The sequence below is a fragment of the Sinocyclocheilus grahami genome, unplaced genomic scaffold (assembly GCF_001515645.1).
Source record: "Sinocyclocheilus grahami isolate Dianchi unplaced genomic scaffold, SAMN03320097.WGS_v1.1 scaffold435.1, whole genome shotgun sequence".
In the NCBI taxonomy this organism is placed as follows: Eukaryota; Metazoa; Chordata; class Actinopteri; order Cypriniformes; family Cyprinidae; genus Sinocyclocheilus; species Sinocyclocheilus grahami.
Genome location: NW_015505614.1, coordinates 396,953 through 410,581, shown reverse-complemented (window position 1 = coordinate 410,581; position 13,629 = coordinate 396,953). Strand labels below are relative to the sequence as shown.

General features: G+C 36.3%; 1 protein-coding gene across 2 annotated transcripts in view; it reads right to left on the bottom strand.

The window, feature by feature from the left end:
* The window catches only part of LOC107551841 (signal transducer and activator of transcription 5B-like), a 34,545-nt gene that overhangs the window by 16,616 nt on the left and 4,300 nt on the right, over positions 1–13,629 (bottom strand). For both annotated transcript variants that reach the window (XM_016233594.1, XM_016233593.1), the window contains exons 2-9: positions 8,475–8,610; positions 8,212–8,368; positions 7,390–7,479; positions 7,117–7,291; positions 5,264–5,394; positions 4,967–5,118; positions 1,516–1,671; positions 1,243–1,422 (exon numbers count right to left, since the gene is read on the bottom strand). In XM_016233594.1, the coding sequence (XP_016089080.1) occupies positions 1,243–1,422; positions 1,516–1,671; positions 4,967–5,118; positions 5,264–5,394; positions 7,117–7,291; positions 7,390–7,479; positions 8,212–8,368; positions 8,475–8,602 (1,169 nt within the window). In that variant the 5' untranslated portion in view covers positions 8,603–8,610. The remainder of the gene's footprint in view (positions 1–1,242; positions 1,423–1,515; positions 1,672–4,966; positions 5,119–5,263; positions 5,395–7,116; positions 7,292–7,389; positions 7,480–8,211; positions 8,369–8,474; positions 8,611–13,629) is intronic.

Below are 13,629 nucleotides of genomic sequence, written 5' to 3'. Positions count from 1 at the left end.
CTTGTCCAAGCTCTTGTTCTCTCCAGACTGGACTATTGTAATCCTCTCTTGGCGGGCCTTCTCGTATGTACTATCAAGCCTCTGCAACTGATCCAGAATGCAGCAGTGAGAGTGGTCTTCAATGAGCCAAAAAAAGCTCACATTGCTCCTCTCCTCATCAGGTTACACTGGCTACCAGTATCCGCTCGCATCAAATTCAAGGTACTGATGCTTGCCTACAAGACAACCACTGGCACTGCACCAATATACCTAAACTCGCTAGTCCAAACTTATGCGCCCTCCAGAAGCTTGCGTTCTGCAAGTGAACGGCGCCTTGTGGTGCCATCCCAAAGAGGCACAAAATCACTCTCACGGACCTTCTCCTGGACTGTGCCCAGCTGGTGGAATGACCTCCCGATCTCAATATCGAACAGCTGAGTCTTTAGCCATTTTCAAAAAACATCTAAAAACACATCTTTTTCGCCAGCACCTGACTAACTAATACTAGCACTTACCAATTCTATTCTATTCCATTCTATTATTTATTAAAAAAAAACCTAGCAACGTGTACTGTCCTAGACTAACTGAGACTTGTCATGGCACTTGTATACTGTTGTTCTCTCGTTGGTCTGATTGCTTCTGTTGTTCTCATTTGTAAGAAGCTTTAGATAAAAGCGTCTGCTACATGATTAAATGTAAATGTACATGTAAATGTATGTCACCCTGTAAAGAAACACTATGCATCCACGCACATAATGGACTGAACACGTAATATGTATGTGGAAACATCACCGTTCACACAAATTCACGTTTTTGTAGTTTATACAGAGACTTTGAAACCCGTTTTCACAAGTTTGCATTTTCAAGCCCCCAAAACTCCTTTTATCATGTAAATGAGCGGCCAAAATGCATAACAAGTTTTACATTTTTAGTCAAAATCGGTGTCATGTAAATTCCCCCTTAACTTAGTTGCCAAATTGCCTGGTGATTGAAAACGTTCATTTCAAACCTTGATTATAATAGGTGCCTTCTGTTCTTGGCACAGGTAGCACAGGTCCCTGGTGTTATACAATAAAGCGAAAAGTGCTAAATCTCTTCCATGTTAAGTTTTAGTCAAAGCCAGATGAGGCCATCATGTCAGTTGCTTGGTTTTTATTTTTGTATTTAAAGAAAAACGAGTTGCTGCTGAAAAGAGTCTAAATCTTATTTGAGTAGGGCAGTATAAAGATCCGTCTGAATGCAGTTAGTGTTTTGTAACCTTACTTGCGGGTGTTCTCGTTCTTTAGTAAGGCCTTGGCCTGCTGTTCGCTGACGATGGTGGCTTTAACCTGTGGAGGATTCATGTGGACATTGAGTTTCCCTCCGACCAGCAAGCGAACCGTTGCCGAAAATTTGGTTTGAGTCTTCAGCACTTGAGGAGGCTGTTTCTCAATTATAAATGTGCTGCGGAGAGACCAGAAGCAAAGACACTGCTAAAAACATTGTTTCTCTGAGAGAGACATTAGTGACCAATGATGGCAGTGACTGAGTGCACACCTGGTGACAAGTGCTGATATGATATCTGTGACAGTAGCATTGAGTTCAGTGAGCAGTTCTTCCGTGGGTCCGGGAATGGGCAGCTGCTGTGTCAGGTGTTCAACTCTGCGAATCTGCTGTCTGTTTTGCCAGATCATATCGGCCAACTTCTCACACCTGCATTCACAAAACAAAAACATGAAGTACTGTACCACCAACATGTTCAAAGAAAGTTGCAAGCAGTGCAACTTGCATATAACATTTATATGTTACATTTCTGTCACAGACCCTGAACAATGGAGGAGTCGATTTCAAAACTGGCAGTTAGTATGTTGTGTGGCAACCATGTGCTTTAAGAACAACAGTGCATCCTCATGGACTGAACCAGATTTGCCCCACTCTTCCACCAAGGCATTTGCAAGTTCTTGATCTTAATCTCCTGCCTTCTATAAACAGGTAGTGACTTAACCCTTCAAGCCCTGAGGGCATTTTAACTGAAGTTGATGTTTTTTCTGAGTGACATACACAAGAATAATGACTCATAACTCGAAGGTTGGTAATCATTTGATAGAAAACTTTCTGTACTTTCAGGGGGGGAAAAATCATTTCAATTGGACATTCTCCTGCTGAGAAATAGCTGATAAAATGTAAGAAAAATTTGAGTGTTCAAGATAAATTTTTCATATCTGTCATATCTAGGAAAATTATTTTTTGATGATGTTCCCCAGCATGTTAACTGTATTTGTTTCAAATTTTGTGGTGATAGCATAAAGTATCCAAAAGTTACAGTATTTTGTAACAAAATAGGCCTTTTTGTTTAGCTCTTGACTTCCTGAAAGCATTTTAAAAACTGTTGTTTTCTGAGTGCCATACACAAAAATAATGACTCATAACTCCAAGACCGTAGCAAGGAGAGTCAAATGGTAGGTATCGTTTGATAGAAATCTTTCTATATTTTTAGGGGGGAAAAAATCTTTGCATTTGAATTTCATGTTGAGAAATAGGTGATAAAATGTAAGCAAAATTCGTGTGGTCAAGGGAAATTTTTAATATCATTCTTAACTGACGTTCAATAGAGATCCGGTTTAGAGGAACTAGGCAGCACTGGTTAGGAGTTGATAAAAATGGTTGGATGCATTCAAAAGCTGAATTCCTAAGCTTTAAAATGATATCTAATTATTAAAAAAAATTTTTATATAAAATACACAGAAAAAATCTAGGTTTTACATTCTGCTTGCCAAGTGTTCAATGGAGCTCTCCAACTGATTTCTTCAATTCATGGGTTTAGGTATTATTTACACACGAAAGGCGCAATGGATTGTTTTGATTTTGGACTCATTTCAATCGTGAGAATCTGCTGTAAATAATGATATGCATTTGGGGTTTTATGTGTTATAACTCGATGACAAATATCTTTACATCTAAATGACTGTAGTATGGTATGATTGGGCTCATTTTAATCAGGAGAATTTTCTGAAAATAATGACTTGCCATTTTCCATGATCTATGCATGTTTCATGAAGTTACAAATAAAAGCGCAAAGTGAAAGTACACTTATTGCCTGTCTGGTTTCATGTGTTACAGCTCTATGAATGAAATCTTTCGATCTGATCGACAGATTATGGTCGGTATTATGGTATTAATCGGATATGGTACTAAGCTACATGTCCTAATTCGGTTTTATGTGTTATAGCTCTATATCTTTAGATCTGAACGATGGATTATGGTGAGTTTAATCAGAAATTTTCTGCAAATAATGACGTGCCATTTTCTATGATATCTGCATGTTTTATGAAGTTACGAGCGAAAACGCTACATGACAGCTACCTTAGATTTTTTTTTGCTAAGCTACATGCCGCCTGTGCAGTTTTATGTGTGTTATAAATTCTTAAAGAACATCTTTAGATATAAATGACGAATTATAGTGATTTTGGGCTCTTTTTTTCCTAGTATTTATACATATACGTTTAGAATGTTACATTTAATTTTATTAACTGGTATTTTACATTATTTCTGAATGCAATAATAAAATGCGATATACATGTTCTTCTCTCTCATCAATTTAACTGTGACCCAGTGTGACTTATATTCATGTGCAACTTTTTATCAGAAAAATATGGCAATTTATACTGATTTACACTTTGATAACTAACACCTCGATATGTCAGTCGTTGATGGAAACCACGTAAGCTGCCTTTTTGTATTCAGGGTATATACAGGAATCATGGAGTTCAATTTAATACCTTTTAAGACCTTTTTTAAGACTTTTTCCATACATTTTAAGACCTCATCGCCACTCCAAGTTTTAACCGGTTACATCGGCGACACTTTAACTTACATTTACTATATATTGATTGCAAGATAGCACAACTAAACAGACTTACTTTGTGATAACTCCTTATCAATACATCATAATTCAGAAGTGGAGAACAAAGCACAAGATAATTAATTGAGTGACTAATCAATGCAAAGAAACAAGAATTAGAACAATAAACAAAACAACTGACAAAACTTATTGAGGAGGGAAAATAAAGCTCTCTGAGCTAACGGGACAATGAGTTCACACAGTATATTCAAAAGATGTATTTGTCATATCAACTCTTATACAGTGGGGCAAAAAAGTATTTAGTCAGCCACCAATTGTGCAAGTTCTCCCACTTAAAAAGATGAGAGAGGCCTGTAATTTTCATCATAGGTATACCTCAACTATGAGAGACAAAATGAGAAAAAAAATCCAGAAAATCACATTGTAGGATTTTAGTACCTGATCATGTCTGAATAATCATGGAAGGTAAAATAATAATCACAACTATTACATAATTTTGATTGTGAATCCCAAGCCCATGCTACTAAAAAAACAGCCCAAAGTAGCGCAAAAAAACTAGGTCAAAATTAAGGAGAGATAACTGACAAAGCTGTTGGAGGATTTGCTCCTCAACAGATCCCGAGCTCACTGACAAATATTTTTTATCCTAATATGTGCTCCCTTTACACAGTGTGCGCGAGGTCGCGAAATCGAAAGTGAAAGTGAACTGCGACTGCGAGAGCTCATTCACATATTGATAGCGGCGCCCTGATGCATGAAAATAATATACAATATTAGAATGTTTGCTATCACACAGTGGTGCAGTCAGTCAGTGAGCGCCGTAACAGATTAAGTCAAATCTGGCAGGATTTCATAAATAAACTACACAGAACCCCACTATTCGGACAAATATACACAATGAAAAGATTATACAAAATTGAATACCTTGGAAAATGGCATTTAAGACTTTTTAATACTTATTAAGGGCCTTAGTTTTATCTAAATTGATTTATCAACTTTTAATACTTTTTAAGACCCCGCGGACACCCTGGTATGGTTTGAAACAAGCCTTAGGATTCCTGCCAAGGTAAGTCATATTAATTAGCTTATAAAAAGAAAAGTCTATGGTAAGTCATCAGGCCCTGTGTGTATACTGTGCATCAGTACCAGGCTTGCAGTATGTCCAGTCCTCCCTCTGATGGTCCTCCATTGCCTGTGAGCTGCTGTCGTCTCTTCCACTGAATCAGTTCATCATCTACGATCACGGTTTGCTGTTTCCTCAACAGAGCTAGAGTCTTCTGATGCTTCTCTGCCAGTTCCTATGAACAAACATACATTATCTTATTCAACCATTGGAGAATATGATGGAAAATACTGAGTCTGGTTTACACCAAATGTTTGTTACTGAGTTCATATTGTCGTAAGGAAAAAAAAACAAACGTGTATCATGTGGATTTAGTGTACCTGTCTGTATTTCTGTAAGGTGTTGGCCTCTCGTGTGAGCCAGGCCTCTAGCGTGGACTTCCTGCTCTGCAGACCCGATTCTCTCGGAACACGCTCAGCTGGAGGAATGCTGGCCAAACTACTCAGCTGAGCTATACGACAAAGAGAAAACTTTAATTAATTGATTAAAAACACAGTTCAATGACTCTTACTCAACAGCATTCCCTGTGTAGAATTTGGCATGTTTTTGCCATTTATTTCAGAATGACTCATTTAGCTTGAGTTCAACATGTTCAAAACTGGCACACTTTGATTCGAATTTCAAAAGATTATTTTTTTCCCACTTTGGACATCGCTATGGACATCAGACCAGGCAATATTGTCCCAAGATTTTTACATCAAAAAAACATAAATTTAGAAGCAATAGTCTATTTTCTCACATGCTCTTTATACAGAATATCATTTCTATTAATTTTCCACTGAATTATGTGATCTGAAGAGCACCGTCCGTTTTATTCCACATGCGTGAGTGTTATGAGTTCACTCAAGATCTGTCAATCATGTAATCATATCTCTTGCCCTTCCATATAGAGAAAAAATTTTCTACACATGAAATATGAAAGCATTTATCAGTTATAGCATTTAAAGTTATTTATCTTAATTTAATACTGTATATTGAGCACGATGTAAAAGCCATATACGAGATACATAGGCTACATGAGGAAAAATGCATTGTTGGTCGGCGCCACCAAGTGTGCAGGTGTGAATTAGCAGATGGCGATCAATCGTTTCGCACTCGATGTGAAAGCAACGTTCGTCGGTGAGTCGCCTTGCTTTTTTGCATCGCACTCAGTGTGAAACTGCCTTAAGAAGTCATGACTTTGAATCAATCTGACAAATTTTTCACCAAATCAGTCAGGCGTGCGTTTCCCAAAAGCTTTGTTAGCCAACTCATAAGTCATCGCAAGTACTAACATAGTTCAATGATTTAGCTTAAGCGAAACCAAGAGGCCAAAGAACATTCACAGTATCGCAAAGCTACAGTGGGGAAAAAAAGTATTTAGTCAGCCACCAATTGTGCAAGTTCTCCCACTTAAAAAGATGAGAGAGGCCTGTAATTTTCATCATAGGTATACCTCAACTATGAACCCCACTGTATGTGGTTGATGCCATGTTTGTTACAGCAGCATTTTGTAGAAATTATGATGTGCTGACTGAATGAACCACATATATAGCCTGAAGGAGCAAAGTTTACACCAATTACATACTGCATGTAAATGTTTAAAAATAAAAAATAATGATTTTCTGTTGTTTCTGTGTAAATGAACTTTAATAGTCTTATATTAATTGTGATCTTGAATTGAATAATTAGCAGTAGTTCTTACTCCACCACCTCTGTGTCACATCATTAACGACAGTCCCATATTGCTGAACCAATGCTGTTCCAACAACAGAGGTGCAAACATGTCAGCACAGTTTTGGGAAACAGTTGTGACTTGCTAGTAAATATACATCATACTATGATAATGTGGCCGTTGTTGTACTGTTGTCGCACTCCAGAGCGACTACTGAATCAACATGTGACTCACTTATTGAACTAAAAGATCTGTGTTAATGCATCATTACTTTAATTTAGCCATTAGGCTGCTTTTACTTGCTGAGTCACCAAAAAAGCAAAAACATATTCTTTCCTTATTTGTAGACATCAAAGGTCTGTCATATTTTCATTTCATATTTCAAGGTTTTTCTGATTTGCTTGCCAGCCAATCGGAATCATGCATTCAGCGGGGTTGTAGTACAATATGGAATAAACTCACTGTGTGTAATACATAAATGATACTGGATGTGCAGACTGGGACAGCGTATGTTCATACCCTGTATCCTTAAGCTCTCCTGGTACTGAATGATGAAGTATTCTTGACTGTGCTGCAGCTTGCGGAGGTCGTTCTCGGTGTCATGTGTCATAACACGTAGCTCCTCAAATGTCTGGTTGATCTGCTGATATCTCTGAGGGGTCCCATCTACCGGACCTGACCCCGGGCTGCTGGCCTGATTGCCACAAACAAACAAGATATCACTTGCTCAAAATCCAATTATGACATTCTCAGTGTAAATAAACAACCAATGAAGTTGCATGTCTGACTTACGTTGGATGCTTCCTGTACAAGTCTTTGCTCAGTGTACAGGATGTGTTTAACACACCGCACAAGCTCCAGAGGGCAAGGGTCATACGAACTCTACGAAAAACACAGGATCATCATGGGTATCAACTCAATTCAACAGATGTACAAATCTTTTGGAACGAAATATGCAACAGACCATGAATAACGTGTCACTTTAGTCTGTGTAATGAGCGAGCCAATATTATTTTTTTAACAAATAAAAGTGTTTCTATTTCTGTTTTTAAAACAAATTTGAAGCAGAATATACTACATTAGCAGTAGCACACACAAACATTACCATCAACACAAATTTGTTTCAGTGTGTTAAGAGCATTTCAGGTTATAATTTATTCTGATGGTCCACTTTAGATATTCTACCAACTACAAGTAACTTTGCAACTACATGACAACTAACTCTAATCAGAATATTAGCTGACTGCAGCAGAAGACCTCTGCTCCAAATTCGTAAGATTCTCACAGTGCGGGCCAGAATTTGGACACCCCACGTGGGGGGCCCCGCTCTATACATTGGCATAATATGCAGACTGAAAAGAAAAAAAATCAGGCTAATAGTCTGATTAAAAAGGAGATCTTGTAATACTCATATCCTATTTGGCTCAACTGATGAAATTATTTTGGAGTAAACTTTTCTGACATCACTGCTTTGACCTCAATATCTTTATTCTTGATGACAACAAGGATTTTTTTTCTTTTATAAAGTATTGCTGCTGTCCACATCAAAACTCCCACTGGGAAGGAAATACAGTGACCTCTCGCAACAAACTGCAATTGATTTTCGACAAATACCTTCAGCTGTGTGGCATAATGACCCAGTTTGATTTTCAGCAGGAAACCATCTTCACCCATCTGATGCTCTGCCTTCCTCTGCAGCTCTTGGATCAGACCATCTAGCAGACGTTTTGCTTTAAACTCGTCCTGCTGGTTCTCCAGGTCAATGGCATCCCTGCACACGACAAACACTATTCAGTCCATTTCATGCACTGCTACAATACTAAACAGCCTTTATTACATACACAGATCTGAGATGCTAGTGGAGCAAAAAAGCTCACCACGGCTGAGCCTCCAGCCACTGTGCCAGGTAGTGGCGCACCTCGATGGGGAAGTGCTGGCCATAGAGAGACTGCATCTGATGCAGGGCATCCCCCTGCAGCTGCTGCGCCTGAATCCACAGCGCCATACCTAGCTCTGAACAGACAGATGGAGATGTGCTCTTATAACTTTAAGAATGGTATGAAAACTGCGTCCCACAATGAATTGTGCTCAACATGACCTTCTGTTTACAGCCTTTGATGAAAGCAAAATTGGATTAAAAATGCTAATTTATTTCTGTGACAATACTTGAACCATATTGATGCATTTATCTTTTACAATCTTATTTATAGACAGTACACACAGCACAGTACGCAGTAAACTAGCATTCTGTTGTGAACATTAGCTTTATATATATATATATATATATGTTTACATATACATAAAACAATGTTTTTGATAAAAAATTACAAGGGTACATGAATTAAAAAAAAAAAAAAGGATTTTGTAGGCCAAATCCTGAAAACAAGCACTTTCGGTTCTATCGCCTTGAAGTCAATTGGTTTTTAAAAATGGGTCATTCCGTGTCAAATCAACAAGATACAATTCTAATTTCAACATTATTTCTTCTTCAGACATTGTTCCTTAAATTAAACAAGTATCAGTTTTATACAAAGTGAACAACATTCGGTTTTTAATTTTAACCACAGAAAATGGGTAATATTAAAAACAATCTGAAAATGGAGCCTCATGGAGATCCCAATATCTTTGGTACTGAATGATGCAGGGCCTTGAAAATAAAGATTCCAAAAGAAAAGTTTATTAAGAACTAGAATCTAAAATCATACTGCAATATCTTTAATACTTCTTAAGTTATAGGCACACAAACTTTGGAAAAGGAATATTTATGGCACTCAGACATGTATATTCAATGCAGTTGTTTTGCCAGAAAGAAACAAGATACATTTCTAGTTTCATCATTATTTGTTCTTCAGACATTCCTATTTAAAAGAAAAAAAAAATCATTCTATTTTTGTAAATTGACCCACATTTTGTTTTTGACCATTGAAAATTTGTACAATTTAACGATTTACTCCTGGAGTCATATTGAAATTACAATATCTCTGGAACCGAACCATATAGGGCTTTAAAAATGAAGATACCATAAGGAAAGTTTGTTAAAATCAAAATTTAAAAGGGCATTAAGATATCTTTAATGATTCTTGATTTATAGGCATGCAAACTTTGGAGAAAAACTGCTCTTTTGAAGTTTTGAATGGTCACCATTTGCACATAATGCAACAAAGATTGCTAAAGTCAACAAATTTGACTAATAGACCTACCAATCTCTGTGTAAAAGTAATATGATGCAGCCATCTTTCTAAAGTCATTTTTTCCCCCTGTAATTTGGCTCTGAATCTCAGGTGAAAATTGCCATTTTGAACCCCCTCTACAAAATAGTGGATTACTCAGTAGGCCTAAATATTCATCCGAGACATTTAATAGTTGGGCTTTCATCACGATACAAGTTTATCTTTCTTCAGAAAAAATATTAGCAAAATCAAAAATTTGAGCTGGGGACCTCTGGTTGAGTTGACACGGAATTACCCAAATGGGTTTTGGTTAAAAGCCTGAAATAAGGTCTGTGGTTAATACAAGCTCAAGATACTTTCACAATACATTTTATTCAATGACATAAAATCCATAAGTCTTGTGATTTTTAAACCATTTACATATCTTTAAAAAAGGCAGGTGCTAACACGTGGCTCAACGGGACTGCAGTGGTCATCGGTCACATTAAACATCACATCGAGCAAAAAAACTCATCTCGCTTTTAGATCATTTAGCCCTTACGGTCTCATTGCGTTTATAATCTCACTCTTGCAAGCTATTCTAATCAAAGACTAAAGAATACCCAAGTCTCACTCGTATAGTTTTGAATGGGGAAAAATGCAATGCTCAATCACAAGAAGGCCTACCTTCTGAATGAAAGACCTAATCGCTAATCGGTATTGCAGCTGCTGTTAGCAAGTCCCGGTTACTATAAAAACAGTCAGCGTTCTGAGACGTGCGGTTAGGACTGTGCATGCGCACTGGCTGATCTAGCCCAAAAAATAGGCTTTTTATAACGCTATTTGACCGAAATAAACAACATTTATGACACAGTTGTTGTCAGATTTCTTTGGTGATTTCAAATATGAAATTTAATCATAAGTTTAGTGAACAGTTTTGGAGAATTTCATATTTCCCCATTCAAAGAGACAGGAGTTGCACTTGCATTCCCAAGAGGCGTTTCAAAGATGGCCGCCGAGTGACATGACTTGTCTTAAAGGGACTTTGTTCTAACTCAAACTATCAAGGAAAATGATTTTTAAATAAAGACTGAATGAGTTGGTGATCTTAGTGATGATGGCATTGAAGTCATGACTCTGTAGTGTAGTTCAATTATAGCCTTCATTTGGCTTTTGGCTTCTGGCAATTGTATTTCAATTTTATTAATTAATAGCTATGTTTATTTGTGAAGATTAAAATGTGTAAATGTGTAAGAATGTGTAAGTGAATGTGTAAGCAAAATGTGTAAGAATCATTCAAGTTTATTTGGCAAAATATACTTTTTTTTCTTCTTTTTTTTTGGTGAGGGAACCAGGGCTATACTAACTTTCAGGTTGGCCTACAAAAGTAAAGGGATAGTTCACCAAAAAATTAAAATTCTGTCATTAATTACCCTCGTGTCATTCCAAACCTGTAAGACCTTCGTTCATCTTCGGAACACAAAATAATATATTTTTTGATGAATTCTGAGAGCTCTTTGACCCTCCTATAGACAGCAAGGATCCTAACACGATCAAGGCTCAGAAACATAGCAAGGACATTGTTAAAATAATCCATGTGACATCAGTGGTTCAACCGTAATTTTACGTAAAGCTACGAGAATACTTTTTGTGCACAAAAACAAATATAACCACTTTATTCAACAATTTGTCTCCTCCGTGTCACTCTATAGCACCATTTTGGAAAGTATCACATACGTAAACAACGTATGCTGTTCTGTGTCAGCAGCACCGTACGTGCATACGCTGTTTATGCTTTGATCTGAATGTGAACAACGTATCCACGTACATACATTGCATATGTTGTTTAGGTAGGGTCAAGTCAGCAAAAGTGGGACAAGCTTTTGGTGTTGTACTCCTTTTTTAAAAAAAATATTGCTAAGAATGGGTGGTCTTGAAATGTTGTAATAAAAGTACTTATCTAATAACAGTACTACATTTGACTATCAACATTTGATTAGTCAAATGTAGCATATGGGCGTGGTTACCACTCAAATATTGGAAGGTCTGAGAAAGTACATGGTAAGAGCCCGTACATAGTTTAAGTCTATAAAAATAGTTAAGGTTTAAATTCTAATATAAACAGTATTTCAACCGACAATATAAATTTGTATTATATGTGTGTGATTTGTGTGATCATTCAATTTCATGCAAAGTTGTGCACGTTTCTTTGTTCTATTTTTTTTAAAAATCAAGTTTTGTTACTGTCCCAATTTACCTGAACATGCTAGATAAATTGAGACAGTAGCATTCAGCTAAAGTGGGCCATCCTATAAATTAAAAGATCATACATTGCTTAATGTGACCAATTGTTTTATTTTACAAAAAAATGTCACAAACTGTAGGCAGAAGACAGGTAAAGAAAAAGATAAGAATAGAAATGTGTGAATATTAAGTTTTTTTTGTGCGTAAAAAGTGCCTGTAAACAAACACATGACTGCTCTTACCCATACTTCCACACATACAACATAAACACACATATATGAAAGCATGTGGTACACACACACACACACACACACACACACACACACACACTTAAGCACACAGTTGGATACAAACACTTACAGTACAAAAGGAGCAGGCATAACATAGATGAAATCGTGGCATTTTTACACAACACTGTTTTCTGTTTAAGTGATTCAATTCTTTGTTTTTGTCCTTCTGTTGGAGTGTTTTAAATGATTATATTTGACAACTTCTGTTGGAGAGCTTTAATAATTCTTTAAATGTATGCTTCTGTTAAAGTGTTTTAATTCAATAAGCGTTAGGTGGTTATGAGTTCACAGTCAATAGCACAATCCACTAGTATTTCTATTTTTATGAAGTTATTCTTTTAAATAGATTTTCTATTGCAAAAGATTATTTGTTCAATGTCCTGCTGCCACAGACTAGATAAAAATGTGTGCCCCCACTTACCTGAAAAAGCCAGAAAAAAAGGGTGCTTAACATTTTTGAACCTCTGTATTTTTAAAACACAACCAATATTCTTTCAAAAACATACTGGGAGACACAAGAGACTTTGAGAATTTGTTTAAAGCATAAATAGTGCTGGTAGAATAGATTTATTTGTATTTAAAGTCCCCATGAAATCAAAATTAAAGTTTTTTGGGTGTTAGTATCAATATGTTAGTCTTAAGGTTATCGATAAGCAGGGGTGCACATACGTTTTTCAGCCTGGTTCTCATATGAGAACCTGGAGATTTGGTTTGGTCCTCACACGGCACATGGTGTGACCCATCAAATATAACTATAAAAAATAAATTAATAATAGTGAATATTATTGCACTTTATTTTTAATAAAATAATAAACTAAATAATAAAGTGTGATAATACTATTTTATTTTAAAATAAAAAGGGAGTATTAAATACAAATACAATTATTTTATAGTAAACTTAAAAATAAAATGCTAATATTTTTATTATTATTATTTTAATTTGAACCTTAATTATTATTATCAATTACGGTTGAACCACTGATGTCACATGGATTATTTTAACAATGTCCTTGCTATGTTTCTGAGCCTTGATCGTGTTAGGATCCTTGCTGTCTATAGGAGGGTCAAAGAGCTCTCAGAATTCATCAAAAATATCTTAATTTGTGTTCCAAAGATGAAAGTCTTACAGGTTTGGAACAACATGAGGGTGAGTAATTAATGACAGAATTTAAATTTTTGGGTGAACTGTCATCTGTCATCACATTACTTCTTGACGTCGCTTGTTTAATTCAGTGACCATCCTAAAAATACAGCTACTTTTTTGTGCACTTTTGTGTTTAAACCGCTGAACTTCCGGCAGTCCCATCAATCGGTCAAAAAAAAAAAAAAAAAACTTAAAACACGGCTTC